At 44.3% G+C, this 15,726-nt stretch overlaps 1 protein-coding gene across 1 annotated transcript in view; it reads left to right on the plus strand.

Annotated features, from left to right (window-relative positions):
- The window catches only part of LOC117364758 (AP-1 complex subunit mu-1), a 96,670-nt gene extending 82,532 nt beyond the window's left edge, over positions 1-14,138 (plus strand). The window contains exons 7-12 of the mRNA XM_033954354.1: positions 668-810; positions 1,948-2,019; positions 10,590-10,748; positions 12,571-12,696; positions 13,478-13,553; positions 13,715-14,138. Of these exons, the coding sequence (XP_033810245.1) occupies positions 668-810; positions 1,948-2,019; positions 10,590-10,748; positions 12,571-12,696; positions 13,478-13,553; positions 13,715-13,737 (599 nt within the window). The 3' untranslated portion in view covers positions 13,738-14,138. The remainder of the gene's footprint in view (positions 1-667; positions 811-1,947; positions 2,020-10,589; positions 10,749-12,570; positions 12,697-13,477; positions 13,554-13,714) is intronic.
- Positions 14,139-15,726: the final 1,588 nt, after the last annotated feature.

Genomic DNA, 15,726 nt, shown 5'->3' on the forward strand with positions numbered 1-15,726 from the left:
GGCTCCTCAGCTTGGAGAAATTTTCCTTTTACACTTTGATACTCTTCCTGTAGGTCACTTCATTGCCTCCCAGTCACTTGTGGATAAATGAGGATGAGAGTTGAGTTTCTGGAGGGCACACTTTAACCTTCTGTAGTTTCCTCCATAAAGTGCAACTTCAGTTGGCAACAGAGTTGTTAAATATTTATTATATTGCAGCAGCTGAAGCCTTAGCAACTGGCACTACTCTTATGGGTTTCAGGCTTGAGTCATTCAGTCCTGCTTTGTACTTGTTACTTTGTGTCCAGTGAATGTACACAGATTAAAGTACATAAAATTAGATTCACTTAGCCTATACAGTACATAGCTGGAGTAGAATTGGAGCTTCTGTACATAGTGTACCCATAGTAAAGACCTGGAAATAATGAACCCCCCCCACTCCCCAACAACCCTTCTGTTGCATCTGAATGACCTTCAGTAGGGATGGCCTATTATCTTGTTGATGTTAGAAAATGCTTTCTTGTTTACTGAAAGGGAGATGGCAGAGACAACACTACCAGTGGAATTACAAAATGCCTTATGAAGAGAGGGGGGATGGGGCAGCTGGAAAAACCTAGAAAATTGTGTGTATTAAATTTTGTAAAGTGTATCTGATGGACAGATGGCTTTTTTTTTTTTTTTACGGTAGGTGGAAAAAGTAAGTCTGTTGAATTAGAAGATGTGAAGTTTCACCAGTGTGTCCGTCTCTCCCGTTTTGAAAATGATAGGACAATTTCTTTCATCCCTCCTGATGGAGAGTTTGAACTCATGTCATATCGCTTAAATACACATGTAAGTTGTTCTTTATGCACCAAAAAGTGGAAGAAACCTGTGATGCTTGTGCACTTTACTTGTCCACTACCACGCTGCGGAACCTGGGCTCCCTCCAATTATTCCGCAAGCAACTGAAAACCTGGCTTTTCACTAAAATGTAATTCTATCCCCCCTTACTCTTCTCTTCTATATATAAGTTCATCTAAACCTTTTTTTCCTTCTCTTCCTATATTTTAAGTTCTTGTAAACCGTGCCGAGCTCCACAACATCCGTGAAGATGATGCGGTATATAAACTTAAGATTTAGTTTAGTTCTGTAAACAAGTCTTATTTGCTTGAAAGAGAAACCTCCCTTTGTAGAAGCTTAAATACCACAGTTTGGCTCCATCAGTTCTTGTTTTAAACCCTTCCCACATGTTCTATCCTGAATGGAGCACTTGCCTTTCACATGTTAAGGCATTGTGGTTCTTCTGGATTATGGGCCAGATGCACTAAACAGGCTCAGTAAGACTGCGTGGGTTTGCGCCAATCCCATTTTTGGCCAAATTTAAAAGACCTATTGCTGCACTAAAAATTTTGCATGCAAATGATCTGCGTGGAGGTTCATCATCCCCATCTGATTGATCGCTGTGATTCTCACACATGCACAGAGCCGGCAGAGGAAGCCCCAAAGCAGCCTCCTGCCACTCAGCTGTTCGGGGCCAGGAAACCTTTTTTTTTAATGGGCACAGATGGGGTGTGTGTGTGTGTGTGTGTTTTTTTTATTGTAACTTAACCATTCTTTCATTTCAAAAGAAATTACATGGTTCTATGTACAGAAATTAGTCTATGCATGGGATTACAAGGTTCTAACTGCCATCCAACAGCATTGCGATGTTTTGTACAGTTAAAACCATGTAATACTATCAAGAGGGTATGAGTCCTGCACTGATCTGATTGGTGCCCATTTTGAGTTAAGCAGCATTTGTGACTTCTTTCTTGTGGCACTCTGGTAGCATCACAAGCCAGCTGGAATTGAGTCCTCATCAACAGCTCCCCAGCATCACCTGCTGCTGTTATGTTTAAATACTATAGGACTCTGTTAATGTGCACTAGTATCAGTGTTTTTATTATAATTTTTTAGGGGCTTCATGTTTTGTTATCCATCCTGTAACAGGTGAAACCATTGATCTGGATTGAGTCTGTAATCGAGAAGCATTCCCATAGTCGCATAGAATACATGATCAAGGTCAGTTCTGAATAGTCCATCAGACAAAAGTACATCCACTTTCATCATTTTGTCCAATAAAGCTGTTTTTATTTTAAGTAATATAGTTTATCCCAGGACAAGCAGGCAGCATATTCTCAACATATGGGTGACATCATCCACGGAACCCCGATGCGGACAGCTGCAAAAGCAGACTTGCTTGAAGAACTTTTAGAAAGTTTGTGACTGCCACACTGCGCATGCGCGAGTGCCTTCCTGCCCTGCGTCTCCTCAGTTCTAAGTTTTCCGTGGAGCTGAGAAGCCCTTGTTTCAAGGCTCTGCGTGAGAGTTAGTTCTACTCATGTCTTCTCTCACCGCAGCTCATGTTTTTTCTTTACAGGGTTGTTGTATTTATTTACGCATTTCATTTTAATTTTTTTAAAAAATAAGTTTTGTTTGTTTTTTTTTCTTCATGTCACAACGGGGCCTACTCCATGGCTTCGGCTTGCGGGCTTCGATTTTGCCATGGCCATGTTCCATTCTCTGTCCCGGCCGGTCACAGGGTTCAAGAAGTGTAGCAGGTGTCAACGTGCGATCTCCAAGTGGTGTGTACAGTGTTTAGGATATGATAATCGTCTGGAGTCGTGCACCCGCTGTGCTACACTTCAGAATTGAGCCCTTAAACATCGTCAAATTCAGATTGAATGGATCGGCCTTTGCCTAAGGCCTTGACCACGATTCCGGGCCTGACCTCGACTCCAGAAAAGTCTTCAACCTCGACCAAACTTTTCTTGATGGGGAAGTCTTCATCTTTGGGGAAATCAGCTAAATCTTCCCCTGAGGTGCCGTTATCCTCGGTGTCTCCATCAGGTAAGATACCTAAGCCAACCCCTAAGGACATGCCACCTTTAGAACTGGTGAGTCCGAGGTTATCCAGGAAACGTGTCTTGAAATCGAGGCAACACTCTTCCTTGAGGTCGTCTTACTTGGAGTCCATATCCATACCAATAGTACCAGATCCAGTGGTCTCGGTGCCAGTTTTGCAGAGTATGTTGGAAGTTATTCTGCATCAGGAGTTTGGTAACATGCTTGACAAATTACTCCTGCCTCGACCCTGCTTCCTGCAATCCAGCCTGAGCATCCAGCAGTAATACAAGGTGTCGAGTCCTTGCGAGTGCCTCCAGCAAAAATAACACACACTATACAATGAGTTGAGTCCTTAAGAGTGCCTCAAGATCAATCTATACATTCTTCTTCTTGAGAAAGACCTCGTTTCTCGAGGCATCGAGACTCCTCGAGGCAACCAGCTTCCTTCTCGAGGAAATCTACTGCAGAACCACAGCATTCTCGTCAGTCGAGTTCTTCTCCTGCAAGGTTTTTTTCACCAGCTGGTTCTTCCAAATGGAAACGTTCCATTTCTCTGGCTCACTCCAGAAGCGGTATTTCCTTGGCTTCTTTGCCTATGGATTCAGACCTCAGGTATCAATATTCCAGAGAGGCTTCACCTTCTTTTTTGGCTATGCGAGGTACTTTGAAGGGCTCTCGTTCACCTTTACCTCAACAGGACCACCCTCTTCTTCGGTGTCCTTTACCAAATTTCTATGCCAAATGAGTAAAGACCTTAACATCACTTTTGTGTCTGATTCAAAATACTCTGAGTATTTGGAAGAACTGGGTATACCTAATCCTCCTAAGGATTCATTAAAATTGCCTATGAATGGCATTCTCACTCAAACTTTCAAAAGAAATCTTGATACACCATATTCCATTCCTGCTGTCCCAGCAAAACTGGAATCTCCATATAAAATGATCCACTGTAAGGGATTTGAAAAGTCTCTACTATCCCATCAATCCCTTCTCGTTGAGTCTTCGTTGAAAAGAACCAATCCGGCCAAGGTCTATGCCACAGTCCCACCTGACTGAGAGAGAATGATCATGGACACGTTTGGCTGTCAGCTGTATCAAAATTCTATGATGACAAATAGAATTTTAAAATACAACTTTATTTTTACATCATAGCTCAAATATTGGGTCAATGCTTTGACCAATTTCTTCAAGTACATCCCAGAGCATCGCTTGTCAGAGTTCCAGCATATGCATTCCACTCTAGGTCAATTTTGCATGCATATGGTCCAGGCTGCATATGATGCTTTTGAGATGTCCTCCAGGGTCACTGCTTTCTCAGTGGTGATGCGTCGTCTAGCCTGGCTCCACACCGTGGATATGGACCTGAATCTACAAGATCGCCTGGCCATCATCCCATGCCAGGGCAATGAGTTGTTTGACTCTATTGATGCAGCTACAAAGCGCTTATCTGAGCATGAGAAGTCATTTGCCTCCATCATCAGACCAAAGCCGAAGCCTTCCACCTCTAAGGGTTATAGGCCTCCTCCATCATACCAGAGGCATTATCCTCAGAAGGTAGCATCTTATTCAAGGCCGCCTTCTAAGAAACCACAGCAGCAGGAACAGCAGCGTAAACCTCAGACTTCTGCTTCATCCAAAGCCTCTCAAGTCTTTTTGACCATCTAACACAGAGCATAACCTCAATCATTCTGCCTCTGTCCTCTCTTTTTCCCATAGGGGGTCATCTCCATCATTTCTGTCAAAGATGGGAAATCATTACATCTGACCTCTGGGTCCTCGCAATCATCAGAGACGGTTACTCTCTTCACTTCATCCAGGTTCCACTAGATCTTCCTCCAAGAGAGTATCCTTCCAATCTGTCCCAGACCACTCTTCTTCTTCAGGAAGCTCAAGCTCTGCTTCATCTCTGTGCCATCGAGGAGGTTCCTTTGGAACAGCAGAGCATGGGGTTTTACTCCCGTTACTTCCTTGTCCCGAAGAAGATGGGGGATCTGTGACCTATCTCAGATCTTTCAACAAATTTCTTGCCTGAGAAGAATTTTGGATGCTGTCTCTAGCATCCTTGTATCCCCTTCTAGATTGGTTATGGTCTCTGGATCTCAAAGAGGCTTACACTCGCATTCTCATTCATCCAGCCTCTCGCAAGTGCCTCAGATTTTGGGTGGGAAATCATTTTCAGTACAGAGTGCTGCCTTTAGGCCTGGAATAATCTCCCAGGGTTTTTACCAAGTGCCTAGTTGTGGTGGCACCAGCTCTGCACAGCCATGGTCTCCAGGTTTTTCCCTACTTGGATGACTGGCTCATCAAAGATGCAGCATCTCAGGGAGTTATTGTAGCGACCCAACAGACTATTTGGTTCCTCCAACAATTGAGGTTCGAAATCAACTTTCCAAAATCCCAGCTACAGCCCTCTCTAAACCTACAGTTCATCGGAGCTGTACTGGACACTGTGTACCTCAGAGCATTCCTTCCGCAACAACGTCAGGATGCTCTCATTCACCTTTGCCTCAAAGTGTCATCCCTCACTTCACTCTCAGTGAGACACATGATGGTTCTACTAGGTCACATGGCCTCTACAGTTCATGTGACTCCTTTTGCCATACTTCACCTCAGAGTTCCTCAGTGGACCCTGGAATCTCAGTGGGCGTAGGATTCCGATCCACTCTCAGCACATTACAGTGACTCCTTCGTTCAAACAGTCTCTCCACTGGTGGATGCTCTCTTCCAATCTCTCCAGAGGTTTACTGTTTCAAACAGTCTCTCATCAGAAGGTCCTCGATTTACGCTTGGGGGGGCTCATCTCGATGGTCTCCATACTCAAGGGCATTGGTCCAGGACAGATTTTCGGAGCCACATAAATCTGTTGGAACTCAGAGCGATCTTCAGTGCTCTCAAAGCTTTTCAACAGCTTCACGATCAAGTAGTCAGACAATCAAGTTACCATGTACTATGTCAACAAGCAGGGAGGAACAGAATCCCTCCCTCTTTACCAGGAAGCTCAGAAGGTTTGGAATTGTAAAATTCTTCACAATGTCTTTCTGAAAGCAGTCTACATTCAAGGGGAGAAAAGCTGTCTGGCGGACAAATTGAGTCGTCTTCTACAACCTCACGAATGGACACGCAATTCATCGCTTCTCCATCACATTTTTTCTCAGTGGGGAACTCCTCAAATAGATCTCTTTGCGTTTCCCCACAACAAGCTTCCTCAGTTTTGCTCCAGGATCTACTCTCCTCAATGCCTGGAGACAGATGCATTTCTTCTGGAATGGACAAGCAAATTTCTATATGCGTTTCCTCCATTCCCTTTCATTCTCAAGACACTCGTCAAACACGAACATGCCACCATAATTCTCATAGCTCCTTGGTGGCCCAGTCAACCTTGGTTCTCCCTTCTACTTCAACTCAGCAGCAGGGAGCCACTACTTCTACCAGTTTTTCCATCTCTGCTTACACAGAGTCGGGGTTCTCTACTTCATCCCAACCTGCAGTCTCTGCACCTGACAGCTTGGTACCTTTCAACATAACTGACAATCTACAGACCTCTCAATCTGTCAAGGACATTTTAGAGGCTTCCAGGAAGCTGACCACTAGGCAATGTTACAACCAGAAATGGACTAGGTTTTCTGCTTGGTGCACCAGTCATCACAAGGAGCCTCAATCTACCTCCTTGTCTTCAGTTTTGGATTACCTGTTGCAATCAGGTTTCAAATCAAATCATTCATGTCCATCTCAGTGCAATTGCTGCTTTCCATCAGCCTATAGAAGGGAAATCCCTCTCTACTCATCCTGTGGTTTCCAGATTCATGAAAGGACTTTTCAATGTCAAGCCACCTCTCAAACCACCTCCAGTGGTTTAGGATCTCAATGTTCTTGCTCAGTTGATGAAGCCTCCATTTGAACCAATGTCTTCGGCTCATCTAAAATATCTCACTTGGAAAGTGGTCTTCCTCATTGCTCTCACGTCTGCTCGCAGAGTCAGTAAGCTACAAGTATTCCATCATGACAAGGTGGTCCTCTGTACTCATCCTAAATTCTTACCTAAACTGGTTTCAGAATTTCATACCAATCAATCCATTGTTCTTCCAGTGTTTTTTCCAAAGCCTCATTCTAATCCTGGAGAAACAGTTCTTCATACTCTGGACTGTAAGCGTGCTTTGGCTTTCTACTTGCAAAGGACAAAGCCACGGCGATCTTCTCCTCAACTTTTTGTCTCCTTTGATCCAAACAAGTTGGAACACTCAGTTTCCAAGCGCACCATCTCAAACTGGTTAGCTGCTCGCATCTCTTTCTGCTGTGCTCAGACTGGACTGCATCTAGAGCAGAGGTATCGAACTCAATCACATAAGGGGCTGAAATCTGAAAAAAAGGCTAAATTGCGGGCCAAAATTTTTTTTTTTTTTTAATATTTAGGGGTCTTTTTATTAGCGTGAACTAAACGTGCACCTTAATAAAAAGACCCCTTAGTCTTAGCAGAAGTATAGGGTTACAACCTCTCCAACCCCACGCTGGCTCTGTGATGTAAACAAAATAAATAATAAAGAGTTTTCCTTTCTCTTTTAGGTCTTAGACAGGCATGGGGGTCAAATTTTGGATTAGGCAGTCTGTTCTGATTTTGTATGTATGTGTGTGCTCTTATTGAGGCGGAGGAGAATGAGATGGTGTTGTGCATTATTATTCAATAATATAACTGCAGGAGCCTGGTAGCAAGGGAGTAGGGGTGGTGATGAGGGCAGAGAAGGTTGAGAAGTATGCAGGCAGGTGGCTGTTGAAATAATAAAAACTGTTCCCTGGAATGCATGAGGCCTCCTGGACACACCATTGTAATAAATGAATAGAAAATGGAACATGTGCCTCTCTTGGTGGGCCTCCTTGATCTCTCTCCTTCTCTTTAGGAATCCCCCCAAAATACCTTTCCTCAGCTGCAGGTCTGCTTGGGGCCTGACTCTGCAGGTTCACGCGGCCTGAAGAGGATCGCTAGTCAACAGTAGCAATCCTAACAGGCCGCTGTAGCCTCAGCTACACGTTCCCTCTGGCACGGTCCCGCCCGCAGTCCCGCACATCAGAGGAGGGGCGGGATCGCGCTAGAGGGAACGTGCAGCTGAGGCTATGACAGCCTGTAAGGATTGCTACTGCTGACCAGTGATCTTCTGCAGGCCGTGTGAACCTACAAATGATGTGGCGCTTGTACCGGTGGGCCAGCTTTGGGGAAGATTTGAAATTGGCTGGCGGGCCAAATTTCAGTACCACACGGACCAGATTTGGCATGTCTGATCTAGAGGGTCGATTCACAGCCCTTAGTTAGAGTCATTGCGGCATCCGTAGCTTTCCTTAGATCTACGTTACTCCTATTGAGGAAATCTGCAAAGCTGCCACTTGGTCCTCGGTTCATACCTTCACCTCTCATTATTGTCTGGATTTTTTTTCTGACAGGAGGGCCACTTTGGCCAGGCAGTTTTACAAAATTTATTCTCCTGAATTGCCAACACTCCCACCATCCCATTCTGGTTAGCTTGTAGGTCACCCATATTTTGAGAATATGCTGCCTGCTTGTCCTGGGATAAAGCACAGTTACTTACCATAAAAGTTGTTATCCAGGGACAGCAGGCAGATATTCTCACAACCCACCCACCTCCCCTGGTGGACTTCTTAGCTAGCTAACTGACCTGAGGAGATGCGCGCCCTACCTCGGATGGGAAGGCACTCGCGCATGCGCGGTGCAGCAGTCACAAACTTTCTAAAAGTTCTTCAAGCAAGTCTCCTTGTGAAGCTGTCCACATCGGGGCTCGGTGGATGACATCACCCATATGTTGAGAATATCTGCCTGCTGTCCCTGGATAACACCTGTTATGGTAAGTAACTGCTATTTGATGATTTTCTGAGTCTAACAAAAACTATTGACTGAAATGATGTACACTGAAATTGAAGTGCACAGTCCAGAAAACAACATAAAGCTGATTAACTCATTCAGTTTGGGGGGTGCATGCTTAGAAAAATCAAGGGTCACTACATTGGTTGCCATCGCCTTCCCTTTTTTCCCCTGAGTTGGGGCTTATCTCCTCTGATGCACCTGAATATGGCCAGCTGGTTAACAAAAAAACAAATCTCCTAGCAGATACTGTATGACTGGATAGGTCTTCCAATGGTGGGAGTTCTTGGCTAGGGTACAGGTGAACATGCAGCTGGGCGATATGTTTTTATTCTTAATGTAAATCTCTTTCCATGAGAAAAGTTTCATGGTAGCAGAGAGGGTTGACTGGGTAAGAAACATGTCTGCCATATTCAAAAGCACACATCTGATCTTTACGCATTGCTTCAGATTAGAGAATGACACAGTGGCTTGAAACAGTGGGGGGGGGGGGGGATTGCTCACTGCGGGCACGGGGACTAGGCCATCCATCGCCCCGTGGAGCAGTGAATGGCCTTGTCCCCGCAGTTAAGGGAGAGAACGCTCGCGCGGCCCCTCCCTCCTTCCTACCGGCCAAATCTATCTCCCTCCCTCCCTTACCTTTGCGGCGCGTTAGTTTCCAAACTAACTTGCTCAAGCCGGCCAAGCCTGCCTGCAGTCACGTGTGTCTGTGGGCAGAAGCTTCTCCTCTGTCGCAACTTTGCATCAGAGGAGAAGCTTCCGTTCACAGACACATGCGACTGCAGGCCGGCTCGGCCGGCTTGAGCAAGTTACTCTGGAAAGTAACTTAAAACGTGCCACGAAGGTAAGGGGGGGGGGGAAGGGAGGAAGATTCTAGGGTCACGCAAGGGGTGCAGAAGGGCGGTGAGGTGGCGAGAGGGAAGGGGGTGGAGAGGAACAGATGCTGAAAGGAAATGGGGAAGATAGAATGGGGAGAAGATGCTGAATGAAAATAGGGAGCAGAGAGTGGGGAGAAGACCCTGAAGAGAAGAAGATAGAGATGCCAGACTATGGGGGAGCGGAGGGAAGAAGATGGGTGCCAGACCAATTGGGGGTGGGGGTGAAGGGAGAGGCACAGTAACAGAGCAAATGGAAGATGCAGAGAGAAGACAGACAGTGGATGGAAGGAATTGAATGAGAAGATGAGGAAAGCAGAAACCAGACAACAAAGGTAGAAAATAAATCTTTATTTATTTATTTTCTTTTTTGCTTTAGGATAAAGTAGTATATTAGTTGTGTTGATAAAAATTTAAAAACAAAGCCCTGCCAGCTGAACATCTCTTTCTCTAATTCAGCAGCCAGAACTTCAATTTATAAGGAAGGAATAAGCTAAATATTGCAGTACTGAGGCTAGTATGAATGCTGCGGGGATAGTAGTTGCGGAGACGGGGCAGGGACAGTGCTTATGGGGATGGGGCGGGGACAATAGTCACGGGGCGGGGACGGGGACGGGGTAGTGACAGGGACAAATTTTTTCCCCTTGTCATTCACTACTTCAGATTTCAGGTTTATTAGCATTTTTGATACATTGCCCTATAGAAGAGGCTTTTTTCTAGGTGGTTTACAAAACATAAAAACATTTAAAAAGAGAGAGAGAGAAAAAAATAAAGTGAAGTTACTCGCCTGTCTCTGAAGACATCAGAAAACATATTCATGTCATATTGGTGACATCATCTGCATACACCTAATTAACCCAACTATGCCAAAAAGTTCTCTCTAAAACACAGCTCCTTTTAACCTGCACTTCCTGGGATTTTTTTTGTTTTGGGATTTTTTTTTTTTTAGAAGTGTTTGTTGCAGAAACTTTGCTATAATTGAAATCTGATCTATTCCTTCCCAGGCCAAGAGTCAATTCAAACGCAGATCGACTGCCAACAATGTAGAAATTCACATTTCAGTTCCAAATGATGCTGATTCACCCAAGTTTAAAACCACAGTGGGCAGCGTGAAGTGGGTTCCAGAGAACAGCGAAATCGTGTGGTCCATTAAATCATTTCCGGTTAGTGGTTACAGCCTAACAGCACCTAAAACAGATCACTAGTAGTCTACTCCTCTAGTCAGTCAGTTTGTGTAATCAGCAACTGTTTGAAAGAAGGTGATATTCTGAGATATCATACTTCAGTCACTCAAGAAATAGAAATATATCCTGATGTACAGTGCCCTTGTATTTTTTCTAGTGAAAATGAAAAGTATACTAAAAAATGTTAGTATAATGGTAAATATTTAAGTAGATATGGGTTTGATTTATAGGTAAAACTGGTTGGCGACTTTTAAAATAACCATATCTGGTAAAGAACTTATAGGAGACCAACAGAAGGGAAACGTATGAAAAACTAAGTGAAAGAAAATTTAGCCAAGGTGGAACTGAAGGGGTGAATTGGTTTCAGTCAAGACAGGTAAAAGTACTAGCAGCCAATGGTAACAGTGTAACAGTCAGGGCTGTGGAGTTGGTGCCCAAAACATTGCAGCTCACACTCCTTTATTTTTGGTATCTCCACTTTGACTCAAGACTCTTTTATTTATATATCCATATAGGAATTCACAGGGACAGGGACCGAGCTCACAGGGATGGGGCAGGGCTGGGGACAGAGCTCACAAGGATGGGGCCAGGGACAAACTTTGTCTCCATGTCATTCTGTAGGTGCCACTTTCGCTAATATAAACATAATAAAATATATCACATTTTGTAATCATCAAATAATTTGATATCAAAATTTATTCTAAAAGTAAAATATATCCTGAAACAAATGGGTTAATCAAATTATTATCAGTGAAATAAGAAATTTAAGCATTATAATATTTGTATGGCATACAATTTAACTCTATTAGGAGTTGGAGTCGGCACATTTTCACTGACTCCACAGCCCAAAAATTGCTTCCAACTCAGGCCTAGATTCACTAAGCCCACCAATTTTACCCGATCTGTGGGCAATCCGAGGCAAATGGGGACTATTGGAGGCATGCCTCTCACCAATGACACAGATTGCTGGAGAGTGATCCCAATGCATGCACAGACCAGCTACTTTGCCTGTAGATGCGTTTCTGTCTGGGTTTTTTTTTAACTCGCCCTGACTCTCCTATTCTCTGCCGCCCTTCCTTGAAGTGCGAGCCCGTGGTTTTAACCCACGGGTTTAAAGTGGGTTAAAACCACGGGCTTGCACTGCAGGGAAGGGCGGCAAGCAGGAGCAGAGAACTTTTTCAGCAGGAGAATCGCAGCAGAGAGCTTTTTGAGCAGGGAGCAGAGCTGTCAGCAGAGCAGGATCTCGGCAGAGATCAGGGATGGTGGAAGTTGGCTGGAATTTCAGAGCGGCATGGAGCAGGAGAATTGACAGGGATGTGTGTGACTGGTCCTCGGTAGTCGCTTGTTTTGGGATCGGCCAGCCCAGTCGGTGTTCCTCTTTTTTTAATGAATTGCTGCCTGTGCCTACATTTGCATGCACGGATCAGATCGGGTGTGGGAGGAAGGTTAGTGAATCGGGTTGGGGTCGTAAAGTGGTTGGGATATGATCGGTGTCCTTAGTGAATCTAGCCCTTAGACTTCTTTCAGACAAGAATCAAGGGAAATGTTTGCTCAGGGTTTTGCAAGGCAGAGAAGTGGACAGGTGTTTTAAGACTGACTGAAAAGAAGCAATGCTGAACTGCTTCTGTAGACATATAGAGTTATGGGCTTCAGAAAAGGAGATTGGGATAGGCATCCAGAAGAGTCAAAAGGCTATCCCACCATATCTGCTGCGAGTCCAAGGGTTTAATTATGTTAACATTTTAGTCTTTATTAAAAATGCACAAAAACTTCACCTTGTGTTTGGTTTTTCTGGGGCTAGGGCGGGAAGGAGTATCTAATGCGTGCTCATTTTGGACTTCCAAGCGTTGAAGCAGAAGACAAGGAAGGGAAGCCACCCATTAGTGTCAAGTTTGAAATTCCCTATTTTACCACCTCAGGAATCCAGGTGAGTGATGGCTAAATAAAACATGCTGCTTTTTGTTTTGAAAGAACTTGATTACAGAGTTGTAGCAGTGTGGGGAACATAAGGTGTGTTTATGAACGAGTAGAATAGGGTAGTTTATAAATCCCTCTTTAAACAAGGATTCTGCAAAGTGCTGTCTGTACTGAGGGTATTATAAGGTGGCTGATCTCCTAGATATTATGCTACCTTTGTTTGGGAAAGGGGGTGCTTGGGCACTAACTGGCTGGGTCATCATGTGAAACAGGAAGTTAAATGGGGTGTTTGCCTCACAAGGGAGAAACCTTTTTAGCATGTGGAGCAGTATATCGCACTGTGTGCCACCCAAGATTCTAGGTGTGCTGCGAGATGCCGGGGAGGAGAGGCGCCGGCTGACTGCCTACAGGACATGCCTCTCACAGACAGAGGCACATCCTGTAGGCAGTCAGCCAGCGCCTCCCTCTGATGGCTCAGGGCCCTGTTTGGAGGGCCTTCCACATGCGTGGGCATCAACGTCTGTGTACTTCCAGATGCCTTTGAGCTGCGGCCACCAGTTTAGTGTGCCACAGCTTCGAAATGAGCGGCTTTAGGGACCTGGGTTGGCCACTTTTGGAAACAGGATACTGGGCTTGTTGGATCTTCTGTCCGTCTCAGTATGGCAATTCTTATGTTCTTAGTGAGGAAAGGGACATGTTTTCTGAGTATTATTTCAAGAAAACCAGGATTGGGTGAAAGGGATAAAGGGAATTTAATCTTTTGTGCTTTCCACCCCTCTCCCTCCTGAAAGGTTCGTTACTTGAAGATCATTGAGAAAAGCGGTTATCAGGCCTTACCATGGGTGCGATATATTACACAGAATGGAGGTAACTTTTTTTTTTTTTTTTTTTTTAGCACATTTGGTGTATTGTATCTGTTTGTTATCTAGCAAAAGAGGAAGTTGCATGTTTTATTCTGACATTAATCTTAGGGAAAACAAAACAATAGCATGCAATTCCATTTTAATACATTTTTTTCTCTCTTCTAGATTATCAGTTGCGGACACAATAAGGGGCAATTCCAGCCAGTGCTATGATGTGGTCTACATACACACAGTTTTCCCATCATTTTTTTTTTTCCCGAAACTTCAGTGGCTTGACAGATGGTTGGGTGACCTGAGTCCTCAGTGGTGATTTCAGAGCATCTTTACAAATGAGGAGAAAAGAACAGTAATGAGCTGGAACTGTCTAGAAGTTGAATGGGAATTTATTCTTCAAATTTTTATTGCAAAAATACATTTGACTTATAACTTTGATTTTAAATGGTCCATGCTTTATTTCATGCCATGAACAGAATGTATAATAATGACCAAGCAATGTTTAAACCAAGCTCTTTTGCTCCTGTCTTGTCCAGACTTCTGTGACAAAAATTGAACAGTATAATAAAACTCCCACTTACATTTTGAACAGTGATCTGTCTTTAAGGGTACGTAGATGTCTGTTAAAAATAAAAAATGTAGAATGCATAGTTGTAGTTACCCCTGACCTAGGTAAGTACTGTATCCAGGCCATCTTTAAAAGATGAGAGGAAAAGTGTGTTTTTTAACAAGCTAGGATGGTACGCCTAGTACAATGTGCTAGTCCTGAACACTAGGGTTATGAATCTGAATCCGTAAGTTGCTTGCAGAATGCTGTTGATCATCTTTTGAACTTTGCCTCCTTCCCAGGGAGCTGCTCGTGCCCCCCTCAGTTTTTTCTGCAAGCAGATTGCTCAGAAGTTTCTTTTCTGCAGTTTTATTATTTTTAAGTATTTTTTTTCTAAATGTTTGGTTGGAAGCTCCATGCCCTGAGATTCACACTTGTTGAGACTTTTACCTGGCAGAAGACACAGCCTTGTGCTGTGGAAGTCTACTGCTAGCAAGATCAACCCTCGGGGACAACTAGCTAGCCAGTCTGCTTTTATACTTTTTAACCTCAGGGTCTGTCACTTGTGTAGCTGCTGAAATCCCTAATTTATCAGGAGCTTCAGTGCAGGCTATTTGTCTCCATCCTGCACAAGATTTTCTAAGGGTTGAGGCTCAGTCAGACCTCAGTCCAACTGGCAGCCCAAAGACCAAGTTTGTCCAGTGAATCTGTGAGGCAGAGTTATTTTCCATTTATCCCAGCTGCATTCCTAAGTTGAAACAGACAGGCATATGGCACAGTGAGTAAGGCTATTATAGGCTATGGAGAAAATTGGTGGAGGGGTTTCCAAAAGTGAAAGTTAAAGGTTTCTGTAGCCAGAGCCGAGGTCCCCTACCTCTAAAACCCCTTCAACTGCATTTTTTGTACTTTATTAGCGCAATTTTAGTGGGGGCAGCTGTCTTGGATTTTAAACAGTCTTTTTTTCTAAAGCTTCCCTTTACCTCAAAATCCCTTGATTTTACTTAAAATCAATATGGAAGGATGGACCTATCGGGCCTTTCTACCCTATATCATGTCAGGTTTGTGCTGAATGGCTAGCCAAGGACCATCCAAGTCCTGTGTGTGGTAGAGAGGCAGGAGCCTTGTGTCGGCCTCCTCTGAATTTACTATGGTTGGGGATCCATATGAGACATGTTCCCAAGGGAAGAGACCCTTTCTAGAGCCCTTCAAAAGTGCATTGGCCAAGCACAGACGTGCGATGACTGTGAAGCTCAGGTGTACTGGCAGGGGATCCCCCCAGAACAAGGCTTCACTCTGAATTTTGTGAGCCTTATGTGAAATGCGTATTTGAACTGCAGAGGGTCCTCAAAGGCAGTGGCACAGGGAAACTCCCCTCAGCATGCGCCCCAACCAGACAAGGACACAAAACGACCAGGAAGTTCAGTCTGAAATAGATTTGGAGGATGGAAAGTCCAATTCCATGCCACTGTTGTCTCTCAAGATGCAGTTTCTTTGGCAGCGTCTGGTTAACTGCATGAGAAAAGTGATCAAGAAGTCATAGTGACCCTGGACCAGGGGAAAGACCCCATGATACGTCAGCTGTTCAAAGCCTTTGCACTCTGGGTATTATTCGTATCTTGCTTCAAGAAATGATGCT

The sequence above is a fragment of the Geotrypetes seraphini genome, chromosome 8 (assembly GCF_902459505.1).
Source record: "Geotrypetes seraphini chromosome 8, aGeoSer1.1, whole genome shotgun sequence".
NCBI lineage: Eukaryota > Metazoa > Chordata > Amphibia > Gymnophiona > Dermophiidae > Geotrypetes > Geotrypetes seraphini.